Below are 16,293 nucleotides of genomic sequence, written 5' to 3' on the forward strand. Positions count from 1 at the left end.
GAGGACAATACTTTTAAATATTTGAATGATTATTAAAACCAACAGAAGCAGAAGGTCTTATCAAAAACATAAGAAGGATATATAAAAAAAAAAAGTTCAGTGGTGAAGGAACAGCTAAACTGGTTTATAAAGAGCGAATAATTATACAAATATAAATAAATTAATTTCAGAAAAGCTTGTGAAATTTGTGGCCTGAAAACTTTTAGGAGAGAAAAGCCATAGCATTGCCTCCTCCTGTGGAATGATAACAATGATTTATGAAGCTAAAGTAATTTCTGCTGATTGAGCTCAGTCAAGATTGGTTTCACATGATCAGCTAAAGTACAGCAATACGTGATGTGTAGTGGCCCCACATGTTTGAACACACTAGGACATGCTCTTCTAGGTGATCCAAAGGATGGGGGTGGGGGGTTAAAAGCTGCTGCTTTGTTTTCCATACATTTTCCTCTCATTAGGATACACTCCCCTGCAAAGTAAGCCACTTCTGGTGGTCGGGAGCAAAGTCTCATTGTAAATGCACAGCAGGATAGTGGCAAAGCTGAGATTAATTCTCCATAGATTTATATAGACCTTTCTCACTGCTGATTGCTTGTACTGTTTCAAAGGTGTGTATGTTGCCTTTTTTTATTGCTGGTTACTGACTTTATTCCAGCATATGGTGGTTGGCGCCATGACACAAAGTGAACATTTTATACTAGAATTAAAGTGGATATTTGACAGTTTCTGTCAGAAAGTTCAGAGCAAAGAATTTGTGAGACAAGATTTATTGCATATTTTATATGGGACACATCTGTTTCTTTGCTACGTTTCTGTTTAAATAAAAAAAGAAATGAAGGTTCTTTAAGAAACAAAGACTGTCAATAAAAAACATGAACAGAAAAACTACATTATTGAGAACGAATTTAATCATTCTGACCTTCTAAAAATGTGCTGCTTGGAAGTATGACAGTCACCTTCCCCTTTCTGTTCAGCCATATAGACAGGATGGGGGAAGGACAATTTTGAGCCCAAACTGATTCTCAAATACACAGCTACCCAAATTTAAGGGTAAATCAAATCGAATGAAAATCAAATTAAATATAAGCATTGATATTGGATATTCACATTTAAAAGTAATGTGAAATATTAAGGTAGATTTTGCCTTTTAAATTTTTTATTTTTGGCATCCATAAATGCATTTTAGTGATGTGAAATGCGCCAAATGAACAATCCTTTTAAAAAAATTTCTAATAAAACTACAGATCAGGTATGACAAGGTAAAAAGCAAACTTCTCCACATTTATCTATTAACATCACTGAACCTGATATAGTTTGGCCTCTGAAGTTCAATGTTTTAGAATTCATCACACCTGAGTCAAAACTGAATTTGGAGAACACCTATCAGGATCTTGTTTAAGAAAAAAAAAGTATGCCTTATACATGAGAGAAAAAGTATTTCAATAAAACTCTGAATTTTTAACCAACAATCTTCCTGTTTATAAAGATGCATATTTATTATGAAACCCTAAGATTCAGCTTGAGAAGTATGAAATTTAAAGAGGCAGAATTAAACAAGAAAGAACAAGTACAAAGTAAAAAAACCTGTATTGATCAAAAATCACATATGTCTTTATGAAAAAGCATGTGTGTCTTATTTTATTTAAAGAACACATCAATAGAAAAATCACCTCTGTTGGACTACATACATTCTACACAATAGTTATGACAGATTGTTAAAAAAAAATAATGTATGCTTGATAATTTCCCAAACAAAACTGTAGCAATTTCCTCTACAAAAGCACAAATATTTGTCAAAAGATTTCATACTACCAATGTATGACATTGGTCGGGCCATTTAATTCAGTCCTAGAAAGCACTCTGATTGCTACCATGATAAGAGAAATGAGAGTGTATACAAAAGAAAAAAAATCTCATGTTAGCTTTATTTATGAGTGGGAAAATAACAAGAATTATTGTTCCATCTACCTAATCTATTTTGTTTTTTTACAGCTTGCTTATTTTCTGTTGAACTTTATGCTGGGAGTATCATGCTGGGAGTATTTGGATTTTTTCCTCTCCATATTGGATGTAAATATTTTTACATGTTCATGTTTATCCTCATGTAAAAGGGAAGAAGAGAATACATGTATTATGTAACAAGACCAGGGAATGTGAGTGCAGCGGCCAAGCCCATGACTGCAGATTTTTTTCTCACTGTACCTCTGGGCCTTTATTATTACTTTATTGTTCATGAGGTACTTCCTATATCCTGGAAATGGATTTTACTCAATAATAATACTAAGTCCATGCAAAAGGCAGACAAAAGAACAGAAATATATGGTAATGGTAATTTAACTGAAATCCTAAAAAATGGAAGCAATTCCAACTGACCTATTAGTGGAAGAGTTAAATGTAATTTTAATCATAGTTGAAGTTTTATTTGACTACCATTTTGATTTGATCTTATCTATTAAAAACCACAAAAGCTGTTTCTGAGAATCATAACACAAACCATATCAATATGATTTGTATCTACATTCATTCCACTCTAATAACCCAGTCAATGAGCTTAATTCCTCTTTTTTTTTTTTTTTTTTCTGTAATAGAAGAAAGTATTGAATGGGCTTAAAAAAGCATATGCAGAGTAAAAGTAATAATACACTTTTGAATTTGATGAATCTGCATCTATAATGGCAGATTCTTCTTTACATCAAGTACTTAATAGGACAACTTACTTTACAACATTTTTGAAAATGTCATAAAATGTTTGGAAATGTTTTTTTTAAATTTGAAAAGAAATTTTAAATCTTGAGACAATTTATTTTGTTCACATCAAAACCAAACCAGTATCAAATTACATTAAAAAGAGAAATGACTGGCATTTAAAAGGCAGGAAAGTCAAAGTTCCCCTACCATTATTTCAAACAGAAATGTAGAGTCAGCTCTCCTAATTAAGCTTGGGGATTCTCTGTCCTAGGAACTGCCCAATTACATGTAAGGAAAGAAGCCCTGATGTGGAAAGCTTAAATAATGTTAAACATAAATATGCCATCCAACTCCCATTCAACTCTAAGTCAATGTTGTGTCAGGCCCCTTGTGCAAAACTCAAGATATGGAAACACATTATAAACATTTACTAAAAATCTGTACCAATAACTCTATAGATAATCAAACCAAATACATTTTATAGAGCAGTTTTTCCTTTTAACATTGTATTCTTTAACGTTTAAAGTTTTCTGCTTGGCCACAGAAGATACACTGTTTTGTCTAGTCAGGTATCCCTGCCTGCACTAGGACCCTCTCTAATACCACGTTGCATTCCAGAGAAGGCAACACCTTGTGGAGGGAATTTTCAGATTGTAAGGCAGACTCAAGATGAAAAGCTTTATACACATGCTTTATAGAAGTAGTTATACCCTAAAATATGCAACGCAGTAGCTGAAAAGAAGTTCTTCAAGAAATATTTTTTAGACAATAGGTGACATGGGACCAAGTTTAGATAGCTGAAAGATCTTGATGCGAAAAAGTTTGAAGTGATTTACATCCGTGAAAGAAGTACCGTTTCAATCAATTCCATACATACACCTCTAAAGAGAAATAATACTGATTTCTCCACCTCTGTCAAGGTGTTCAGAAAGCAGTACTGTAAGGGCTCTTCTCAGGACAAAGGTACATTTTTAAGTATCTTGCCCAGGTTTCTGAAGTATCTGGGCATAAAGGTATCACAGAAGTTGGAGGAGAGATTGAATGATAACCTGAAATCAGACTTAGATTTAGGAGAAGTCTGTCTTTTATCACAGCTGAAATCTTACAGCACTGTATCATCCATATGTTTTTACTCTGTCATTCTCCCATTCTGAGAGCTTAGTAGCGACCTGGTACTCTGTCTTTTAACTAGCTTCAAACTTCTAAGAATTGTCGTATGAACATCGTGATTGTTGTATTTGTTCTCAAAACAAATGGTCCTGCTACATCCTATTCAGCAAGTTTCGGTGTCAGATTTATTTATCTTCTTTTTTCTTAGAAAGAAGCTTCCTTCTGATGGCTATTTCCTGTCTGGCCTACAGGTTTTACCTGTTATTATCACTTAAACCAGGAAAACACAGTTTATACCATAGCAGAACCTAATCCAGAAAGCTCCAATTTCCTGCTGAAATTTTCAGCATCTAGTATTTTTATCAATCCTGCTCAAAAGCATTAAAACAGGATATTCATGTGTTTGTATGGGTAGAAAACATAACTGAGAAAAATGATCAACATTCCAAAGTTACAAAAGTCTACAAAGAAATTCACATAAATGCATATCAGATTAAGCATGTTATTGTTATAATCAGTTTGTATTATGGTAGCAATGAAGGGTATTTCCAAGGTTAATCCAAAAACTATTGTGTGAAATTACAGAGTACAGGGGACAAACATAAGGTGAGAGTGACCAATGTGATGGTTGGTATTAAAATATTTTGAGAGCAAGTGTGCTTGGGCCTTTTATTATTTATTAAGTGCATTAATCTCTTCTATCCAATCCTTTCCAATTCTTGACTCTGCTCTTTCCTTGAAGTAGTATCTTCCATATATGTAAGCACTTGCTCACAGGATATATAATCCAAAGTAATGGATCTGAGCATCCTGATTTCCTACCAGTGACAGCTTTGACAGGGATTTAAATTCTTTGAATATCAACATAAATAGGGTAAGATTAGGATATCAGTAACAGCAAATCCAGGTAAACTGCATGCCAGTGGAGCTGGCTGCAGTACATAGAATAATGACACAAGAAGATAAGCAGATAAATAGGAAATAATGCAGGAAATTCATATGAATACAGTAAAGAAGAAGAAAGTAGCTGGACTAAAAGAATAGCCCAACAGAATTCCTGTGAAAAACCAACACATAGGTTCTGTTTACCTATAAGCCTATCATAGAGGCATTGGAAGAAATCCAGTGTAATTAAACAGAAAATAAAGGTTTTGATGAGAACTTAAATGGACACTCCAGACTGCTGATAGTGGTTATACTAAAGGTATCAGTAATTCTAGACAAAGATTTTATAAGTCTCATATACATATTCTTTTGTATTAAATCAAGGGTATCAATGCTAACATTCATTATGTCACTCAGCCTCTATCAATAGGAAATCCTTCTCTGTCATGAAATGCCAGTGACTTTGCAGCAGCCATGGTAACTCACTATAACACAATAAAATTGGAAAGAAGCTGGAAGGAACTGTGGTCTCTAAGAGATTCTTTCCTTGTCTTCTAAGAGAGGATGACATTGCATTTTTAATTACAAGTCCTTCTAAATTACATCCATATTACACATTCTGACAGAGTTTACCCTCCAATTTTTATAGTAAGTCATGATATAGTGGAACTGATTATAGCAATTTGAGGTATATCTGTTTCAAAAATAATCAACTGAAAGGTTCCTGAAAAGTCATAGTTTTAATTAACATCAATTTATAGGACTTGAAGCTGGTAATTCTTCTGGTAGTGTAGGAGGAAACATTCATTTCAGAGCAAATTCTTGTTCTTTGAATCAGCTCATTGTCAATATTGCATTAGTTAGAGGCATATGGATGCAATCACATTCCAGGACACCTTATTTGGTGTCTTATGGACTGAGGCTATTGTCTAACTATAAAATCTCACAGTACCACAGCAATAAGGTTCTGTGCTTTGCAGACTCATGCCAATTTATGTAAATCACTCTTTCATCTGTTTAAGTACAACGATCTTTGAGTGATGAAAACAGTTATGACTGTCACAAACAGTTTGAAAGATTAAAGTAATTCTGCTGCTGGCATATAAAACAGCGTTCCAGATCTAAACACAAACTTTGCCTGGTCTGTAATGTCATTGCTGGGAAGGATAAAAAGTTTTAAGCAAACATTATCACTGCAAGGAAGTATGACATATTTTTCATGTTTGACACTGGACATAAATATCCTCCCACACTGTTTAATGTGAGAATTGCATATGTGTGGCAGAGATAATAAAACATCTCAGTGAAAACAAATGAAGGGGAAAAAAAGAGTTATGATAAGTAGAACAGAAAATAAAGCTTTGAAGTTAAGTCTTCATATTTGTACAGTTTATTCATAAAAGGAAGAATCAGTATTTGATATGTAGACTGGATAGTCACAGAATCTGACCTCTTGTAGATCTGGTTATTTTTACAGAGATGTTATCTGGTTAACAGAAGCAGCTTCATAATTGCAGGTAACAAAATCAGGACAACTGTAAGATCGTTGTACATGCTATTGCTCTCCTGCTGTTGTTTACACACCATATTTTAAAAGGCAGCTGTTACTGAAATACAGTGCTCTTAAATATTATTCTAGATTTTCTTGTTTCACTTATTCACCATTATAACGTTTAAGAACAAATAAAATGGAACACAAGTACCATAATCCAATATGTAGATTAAGGTAGACTACAACACTAGTGGGAAAAGAAGTATGTGACTTAGTTTAACATATGGGTTTGGAATATTTCTTTTTCTTTCTGTTAATATTCTTCTTGTAGAGAAAGGCTATATTTTTATTGCAGAGAAGCCAGGATTTTAAATATTTCTCAGAAATTTCTGATATTTTGGGATGTCACTACGGGCAAGCTCTACCAAACTGCTATGAATAAGGATTTAAAATGTAATCTCTGTATCTGTTTTAAAAACAACAATATAACGCTGTCAGATTATTAAAGGAAATAAGTGCCAATGTAAATTTCTCCCTAATCTTTGACCCTGTTAAAATTTATAAAGGTATGTCCTGTTGACAGTAAGAGAGAAATAAGAAATATTGTATTGGGAAAATGGTACTGATAATAGTGTCTTCGAGTATTCTTGACTTCTGATTCACTACTAGTAAATGACATTAGCATCCTGCTTTGTACTTCACATTCTGCTTTGATTGAAAAGCACAGAGTTTTGAATGGAAAGACTGGTTTTTACTGTAATATAAAAAGTATAATAGAAATTGTACTACCATCCTTGAAATATGTACAAGGTTATAAACTAAGAAAGGCAGGTTGTTTTCCCTGGGTTAATACAATAGGTGCTACTAGATGAAGAGAATAAATCACCATGTATGAGCACCTATAGCACAAGAACAACATTTAAGATGGAATATTTATATACTCAGGACAATGCCAGCTGAAACACACTTCAGCAGAGTTAAAGAAAAGTTAGTGGTGTAAATCTCCTATGTATAAGATAGCATTTTATGTATTCTTGAGGAAGAAAATGGAAACGAGTAATGTTGGGTGAAAATAAATTTAAGATGGTAGGAATACCATTCTGGGGTTGTTTAGTCTAGAGAAGAGGAGGCTGAGGGGAGACCTCATCGCCCCCTACAGCTACCTGAAAGGAGGGTGCAGAGAGCTGGGGATGAGTCTCTTGAACCAAGTAACAAGCAATAGGACAAGAGGGAATGGCCTCAAGTTGTGCCAGAGAAGGTTTAGACTGGATATTAGGAAGCATTTCTTTACAGAATGGGTTGTGGGCATTGGAATGGGCTGCCTGGGGCAGTGGTGGAGTCCCCATCCCTGAAGGTGTTTAAGAGTCGGGTTGACACAGCGCTGAGGGATGTGGGGTATCTGAGAATGATCAGTGTTAGGTTAATGGTTGGACTGGATGATCTTCAAGGTCTTTTCCAACCTAAATGATTCTGTGAAGTAATGTGATAATAAAATTATTTGAGTAGAGATATTAGGAATGAAAACCAAATAAAAATATCTTCCTGGATGCTAGCTTGAAATCAAGATCTAAATGATTTATGGTTTCAATTATTTGGTTAAAAAAAGCCAAATACACTTCAACAAGGTTTCACTTAGAACTCTGTAATCTAAAAACCAGTGATTCCAAATATAAAACCAGTATTTCATCTTCTCACTGCTGAGCAAATTTGTAAGAAAAGACAGAATCGCAGTATCCAATGAGAATTTGTTATTTAAACAGAGAAATTATTTCTCTGGAAATAAAGTTATGAAGGTGGAACTGATAGAGAGGCATGAAGGCATGTAGAAAGGAAGTAACCATTCTTTATGTAGTTGCAGTAACCTAGATCAAACTTGCTTCACGCATTTGGAAAGGCCAGGAGCTAGCTCTCTGCTTTATGAAGCAGCCAGGTATGTTATGGAATCACACAAGTTACCCTGTTTATCGACCCTATTCTAATGCTAGAGAGTGTAGTAGTTTTGATCAGAGCTTCTGGCAGTACACTTGGATGCTGTATTTTTCATTACATTTCTTGATTTCTTTGTATAATCTCCCCAAGAATAATATAAAACAGAAATGTAGTCACCATACAAGTGAAGGGGGCTAGCCCTAATAGAATTTATTTCTTATTTTTTTTTCCCACTAAACTATCTCAACAATCCTCTGTAGTGCATTCCAACAAGCAAATGAGGAAATGTGGATCAAAGCTCTTGTTCTACACCAGAAATACATGAAAAATCACAATAGATGGATGCATCCCCTGGTAGCTACTGCAGCCTACTTAAAGTTATTAAGAATAAATCATTCAGCAGTAAAAATCAAATTTACTGATATTTTCCATGTGGTTGCTACCTTGTCTGAAAAATGCACCACCTCCTGACATAATGTAGGGGTGAGTAGCTTGGTATATGGCTATTTTTCTATTCCAGCGTCCCATGTCTGCACAGTGTTGATCCTTTATGCAGTGTAAGACATACAGCAGTTGTAGCAAAGCAATGAACCAATGTTTCCCAAGTGCTAGGCTAGAATTCTATATTTCTTTTTAGGACAATTTTTTTTACTATGGGATTAATCCCAACAGACCTACTCTGACAAATCCCTCCCTCTCCATCTTGCTTGTTACCTTGGACACTTCAGTTGTATCACATGCCTTTACCAAATAGATTTGCTTTCCACTATTAATGATTTTTGAAAACTATTCTGTCTTGACATCAGACTACTTACTTCCCAGACTCTGCTGTAAACTAAATTAATTCCTTTAATAGCAAAGTCTTCATTATCAAGATGCTTTATTCTTAGAGAAATGAAGAGAAGCAGCTATGCCCTTCCTATGCTAACTGCTATGAAGCATAAGGACTTTTTGATTTGCACATTCCAGTATATGAGGGAGGAAATTGAGCCCAGATTAAAGTTTTTACGTACTTTCTGACCTGGAACCAACGAAGGGGAATTTTGGACCAGATTTTGCAAGATCCTGCATGAATCTGTGCTATGTATTCCCACATTTGTTAAAATGGCCAAACAGTATGAAATAGTGAAGTGGCAAAATAAGAAATAAATTCTATTAAGGCTAATCGCCTACTCCTGTACGTCATCTACTTTATGGTTTGGATTATTCTTGAGAGAATACACAAGGAGAATAAAAAATGTCATGAAAGACTATCACCAATGGCTACTGGCCAGCATTCCTTCTAATGAGCTTCATAGCTGCAGCAACCAAACTCTTTTTTTCCTTTTCAAAATAGAGTATCTTGCACCTTTCTCAAATTCATCCAACTCTTCTGATTTTTTTTGTGAGATAGCTTCATATCAAAAGAGTTTTCTTCTAAGCAATTCTGAGCAAGAATGTCATAAATTAAGGAGCATTCCAAACAAACCATTAATTTAATGATTTAAAAGTTCTTTTTTCATATAATGGCAATTTAGATGAAAAACATTATGAACATATTTCTGAAAAAAAAAACCCATACAGTAATTCCACTGGAAATAGTGTCTATATTAGTAATTCTTAGCTCTCCGTATTATAGTAAAACTAATATATTTTGTTGCATGTATTATAATTGAATCTATTAAAGAGTATTTCCAATTTGAGAATAATCTAAGACCTTTTCAAAAAGCATGGGCAAATACAGCTAATGAAGTATTAACAGAGTTTACACATGATGTCTTTCATGAGAGAATCACAAAGTACTTGACAGATTGTCTTTCACTATGAAAAATGGAAAGAATCATTAACATTCTGTGTACCAGAAAAGTGTAGTGCTCTCTGAAAAAGAGATTAAGCAAATATTCAAGCATCACATGTCAAGTAGCTAAACTGGGAATAGAACCTAAAGGTTCTGGCACCTAATTCCCTGTTGAAGGCACTAGGCTACATTAAATCCAGTTACACAAAACAGCACTGACATCAGCAGAAGTACAGTTTATCCCCTCTAGCATTTTAGAATGTCAGTCTCCATAACACTCTTGGTGCTTTTTGTTACAACACAGCAAGTATTAGATTTAATTGGTATTAATTGTAATTAGGAAATATAAACAGTTCAGTTTAAGCAAATCAATATGGTTTTTTTCTTACAATATTGCCAATTTAGCATTGACTAGAAATTATGGGAAATTGTGCGTGTGAAAAAAAACTGAATATCTATGAGTTCCAGTCCTATTTTCAAGCCAGAAGTTTCAGAAAGCATCTGAGCTTTGGATACTTGCTGTGAGTTGGCAGAAAGATAACAGACAATTTTTTCTTACATTTGCTTAAACCAGCCACAACTCTTTTAAACAAACAAAACTGAAAGCAGATGCTTAACGGATGCTCAGTATTATCAGTTAACTCCTGATTTCAGAGAAGCAGCTGAGTTTGCAAACACTCATCTAAACTGAACCTCTGAGCTTGACATTTGTCCAAAGCCTATTCTAGTACCATAAATCAGTATGGATTTCTGTGTTATTCTTACCTATCTTCAGTGTAGAATTTTATAGGACTTCCATTTCAATGCCACACAAAGTACCACCCACCAATTATACTCAAATCAATCTGGTGACTGAGGGAGAAATAGGGTCAATAATTATAGGATCTGACAACCTTATGACAACTCACCTCAGAAAAAGGTAGATGAAATAGAAATGTCAAAAGATGACAAGTTAAATTAGGCAAAATTGTATATAATTAGATATCATAAAAGATACTATTATAGAGCAAAATGAGAGCAAGACAACATAAGAAAAAAGTGAACAAGTAAGTAGTCCATGTGGTTTTGCTCTTTCTAGAATACAAAACCCCTGAAACACTAAAATGTGTCCAATAAATTTAACAATTTATATAAAGAACCCATTGCCCCAGGACACCATGCACAATTGTGTAATTTTTAAAAAACATACATCATTCAAAAACATAAGGATAAAATTTTCTGTTACACTGACAAAAATAAATATATCTGAATTTCCACATCAAGAGGCATAAACAGGGCAAATATTTGGAGGAATATGTTTTTCTATTTGAAATGATAATGCACAATTAAATTGCAATTTTCTCTAAAGCAGAACTAATCTTCCAAAATCAACTGCCTACTTTTATCATATTCCACTCATCAGAAAGGGTAGCTCAGCTTTGCAGGAGGAACCAGGTACAGTGTTGCCTTTATTTATTGGGAATGTGGTGATACACATTCGCTATTTCTTCTGCTGGCTTTAGCTGGGGCGGAGTTAACTTTCTTTATAGAAGCTTGTCTGGTGCTGTGTATTGGATTCGTGTTGATAACATACTCATGTTTTAACTATTGCTGAGCAGCGCTTGCACACCATTAAGGCATTCTCTATTTCTAACTCTAACCCCCAGAAAGTAGGCTGGGGTTGCACAAGAAGTTGTGAGGGGTCACACAGCTGGGACAGCCGCCCAAATCAACCAAAGAGATAACCTATATTATATGACATTGTGTTCAGCAATAAATGCAAGGAAAGAAGGAGAAGGGGGGCTGAAGTTCAGAGTGATGGTGTTTGTCTTCCCAAGTCATGGCTATACATGATGGAACCCTGCTTTCCTGTAGAAGGCTGAACACCTGCCTGCCAATGGGAAGTAGTGAATGAATACTTTAATTTGCTTTGCTTGTGCACACAGCTTTTGCTTTCCCTAACAAATTGTCTTTATCTCAACCCATGAGTTTTCTCTCTTTTACCCTTTTGACCCTCTTTCCCACACCACCAAGAGAGCGTGAGCGAGCGGCTGTGTGATGCTTAGCTACCTTCTGGACTAACCACAACAGTCCTCAAGAGATTCAGAGTGTAATAAGAGATACAGAATCTGTGACATGATTGTGGAAGCCACCATTGGCTTAGGGTCTTGGCAAGACCCAGACAAAACTGCATTACGGTCCAGATCTATACCTGAGTCTATCATTTTGACTGCTCTGCTCTGATGCATTTCTGGCCAGTAGTGAGGTAAGAATACAGACTGTTCAATCTGCTATGATACTTTGGCAAGCAAGAACAAGAAGCATGATGGAGATCATAATGGTTCTGTGGAAATATATACAATACTATCTCAATCTTGATGTTATCATTAAGCTATAAGTGAAAATTTCCAATTAAGTTGAAAAGGTAATACAACTGTCCTGCAGTGACATAAAGATTTCCATTACAAGTTTTTTGTTTCACAAGTTCTGTGGCAAGAAATATGCAGCTTTAATACTGTTTAAATACACTTGCAACTAAAAAAAAAAAAAATCAAATAAATATATCCACCGAGCTCCATAGCCTGACAGAAGGATGACTAATATTAGTTTATTTAACAGCACAATTTAATGGGGACTGCTACTTTTAAAACATTCTGTTTTCACTTGTCAAAGCATTTAATAAGATAGCCTCATGAAAAAAAGTTATTAAAAAGACATTAGGATAATCTTTATAAAAAGTATTAAGCTAATTCAGGAATTATAACAACAATCTGAATGATCACTAATAGTAAGTAAACATTCTGTTTGGGTTAGTAGATTCAGATAGTTCACCTGACTTCTCAAACTGTTCATGAGTTCTGTGGTAAATACTAGAGCTTTGGTAATATTTAATTCTTAATAATTCTTAATGTAGTGGTCAGAAATGCAGCACTTACTTTGTTTACCCAAATAGTCTGTACTCCTACAACTGGGGGGAAAAATAGTCTATTCCCTTATCTATTTTGCACAGCTCCAGCAACAATGGTGCTGGCAGAAGCAGGTGACTAAGAACACACAGTCTGGGGAACAGGAGAGAGAAGGACTGTTATTTTCAACAACAGCAACCTGTATTTACACTGTCTTGAACTGAAGATCAAATTGTACTTTGGATCTCACCCCTGTTGTGTCCAGACCCTACCCTGCTAAAATCACTTCCTTACACCTATTTCCATCTCACACAAAATCTTTAAATTTGAATTAGTCAGTTCATAAACCCACTCTACTGATAAAAGATGCCATTGCTTCATGTATACGTGTCAACTTTCTCTAGAAGGGTATTTTTAATTCTCATATTTTATAAACTTGAAGCTTTACATTCCCCTTGATAAATTTAGTCTACGATGAATGTTTTTCACTTTGCCTACAAATAATTATAAAAAATAAAGCAGAAAATAATCAAGAGGAAATGTGTGAGATCAAGAGTACAATTACCTTTGACAAGTGATATTTGAGATCTGTGTAACCATTATTCTTAACATATATTAGGCACATTAAGAACATATTCCATAACAGATAGTAGGAATTTTCAGAGGCAACAGATATTTAATGCATCTTACAGTATATATAACTTTGTAAACCACTACGCTATGTGCCAATAATTATTTTTTCTTCAAATGTGGTTACCTTTCTGGAAGAATTCCTCTAATTTCTCCTTGAAGGGCTGGAGATGCTCCTCAGAAGATTCTTTGCAAACTAACTTCATCTGCTTTTCAGAGGCTACGAAAAGAAGTTGAGAGACATTTGTGGCATTTATTTACCAGAAGTAGATGTCAACACTGTATAAGCCTACATCTAAATTAGTCACCTAGACTTACTTTAGAGGAAATGGAAATAAATAAGCACTAAGGAATACAGCAATTACATTAAAATAAAAAATAACAATACTAGTCTAGCATATCAAACAGAAAATTCTATATGTTTAAAGAGTGGAATTTGTCTTTAGTAATGGCTTTGTCCTAAAAATCTAGCTGTCTGCTGAGATTTGCCACTAACACAGCTTGCCTTACATTCTAGATGGTATTTAAAGCTCTAAACTTTGTTTCTGTAGTGAGGGGAGGATGCCTTGTATCTGGACTAATTTTAATCAATCAGTGCCAGGCATCTTATACTCAACTATTTTTTCCTAACACAGATGCAGGAGTTCAGCTTTACTTAAATATTCAAATTCCAGGCCATGATGTGAAATAGTAGAAGTCTGTAAGAAAGTTAACTTATATCTAACTGCAATTTGTTTACTATTTAATCTATCTGTTATTTTAAGACCTGATGCCATGCCAATTTCTAAAAACCCCAGGTTATTTGCCAATGGATATTAACATTCCTAGAACTTCTAGTAAATTTTGTAGTCCCAGAGTTGCACATTAAAGATGAAACAAGACTGTTAGAAATCAAAATGTAATTACCTTCAATTTAGTAACTGAATTTATGAACTACTATAAGGGGTTTTTTTCCACAACTCTTCATTCCCAAGAAGATAAATTTAGATGGAAATTTATTTTGGAGTTAGACTGAAGAGTTACAGTTTGGCTGCATGAAATATATTCCCATCATATTGCTACCACCATTATATAATTCAATATATTGCAGCAAAAATTAACACAAAACTGTGAAACAGAAGTTGAGAATTTGTAATTAAAATGTGATGTTAATGCAGGTCTGCAGTGCAGTGAAAAAAGTCAATGGAAGGTTGAAAACAGATGCATACATTTTATTGCACAACTAGTAGTGTGCCTATAATTCACTTGGACCACCAGGACTTACTAAAAAAGACAGTTTTTCAATTCACTGAGATCAGAAATACAGTTTTTGTAACCGTAGTAATAAATGTTACACAAAAATGCTGAAACGTGTTTCCACCTAAGTGTATATTTTAATTTAGAACTCCTCCACAACTCATGTAGGTTGTGAACTATGACATTATTGGGGAGCTCCAGAGCTTATGTAAAATGGCCTGGGCTACAGGCTAAGTTAATCTTTCATCTCTAGTCTTGCAACCTGTAGCATAAGGCAGACCTTTGAAAGTGTTCACAGTAAAGTTAATGGATATTTGTTTGTATGCCAGATAGTAAGCAGAATGAAGCATTAATTTAAACATAACAGATTGGGAGAGAAAGTCTTATTAGCTGCTCAGTTTTGTGTCTTTAATAAATTAAGAAAAAAAAATCATAAATCAGGGAAGTTCATATGACTTTCTTATGATACATCCCTCTTACCATTAAAATTTAAACTTTCCATGGCTGTTATCATATACTGAATTAAACTGATGTATACTTAACATTTATATTTATAGAATTAGAAGGAGATTTCTACAGCTATTCAAGCAAATTGTAACATTTTACTTTGGAAGAAGATGAACTGATTAGAATTGTATAGGGGAAAAAGTCTAGCAAAATAACTGAGACAGTATTGTTAAGTTTCTGACTGGAAGTTTGAACAAAGTAAAAGCTACAGGTTTATGTTTTTTTCTTTGTGTTTAAAGAAATCTACAGAAAATGATATAAGGAATATTTAGAAATTATTTTAGATAAATATAAAATCACAAAGATTAAAGGTATTAGTACACATAAGTTCAGGCATTTGGTATACGGTGACTACAGAATGTGTAAGATTCTTACAATCATATAAGATTGCAAAGAATGCAAATCAATAATTATTTTATAATAATCTTATATAAATAAATTAGTACACATCATTACAGAAGTAGATTTCTATGAATATGTATTATAATAATAAGCTTGTAGTTACAGTAGTATCTAAACATACACTAACACACTCTAAAAAGGTGTTTACTCAAATATATGGTGTTGCTAATGCACTGTCTGGAGTATTGAAAGCTTCCTAGATGTTTCCTACAAGCTTTAATAACACAAGATTTAGAAAGGTTACTCAGGTATGTCCCATGTAAATGACCAAGACTAGGCTGAATCATTTCTAAATCAAAGAGAAAGCACATATAAAATCCCTTCAATATATTTTTTTTTTTAAATAAAGATAACTAACATTAACCTTAATCAGATGACAAAAGCTACAGGAAAATATGGACAAGTACCAGTTTGGGTAGTGAATTCTTAAGAATCCTAACATCCTTAACAAGAAGATCAATATGTGGCATAAGGGAAGAGGAAGAGTAAAAAGAAAGGCACAGAAGAGAGAAGCAAACGAGACAGGTGACATAGAATAAGTGCATCAGGAGTGCTGATTAAAACTCTAAAGGTTTGAGACAAGTTGAAACGAGATGTGATAGATACCAGTTTGCATTGCTTAAGTCATCTTGAAACAATGAAACTGAAAGAGGCAAAAGAAGTCAAGTAAATGCTGTCAGACTCTAAGAATTTACATTATTGGAAAGTCTTAAAAAGAGACCTTTGGACAATTCTCTCTGCTGATGATATTTATC

The 16,293-nt window shown here is 34.2% G+C and overlaps 1 protein-coding gene across 2 annotated transcripts in view; it reads right to left on the bottom strand.

The window, feature by feature from the left end:
* The window catches only part of FMN1 (formin 1), a 139,693-nt gene that overhangs the window by 27,615 nt on the left and 95,785 nt on the right, over positions 1-16,293 (bottom strand). For both annotated transcript variants that reach the window (XM_026849131.1, XM_026849130.1), the window contains one exon: positions 13,521-13,613. In XM_026849131.1, coding sequence (XP_026704932.1) covers positions 13,521-13,613 — 93 coding nt within the window. The remainder of the gene's footprint in view (positions 1-13,520; positions 13,614-16,293) is intronic.

Source organism: Athene cunicularia (assembly GCF_003259725.1).
Source record: "Athene cunicularia isolate RWA chromosome 5 unlocalized genomic scaffold, athCun1 chr5_part1, whole genome shotgun sequence".
In the NCBI taxonomy this organism is placed as follows: Eukaryota; Metazoa; Chordata; class Aves; order Strigiformes; family Strigidae; genus Athene; species Athene cunicularia.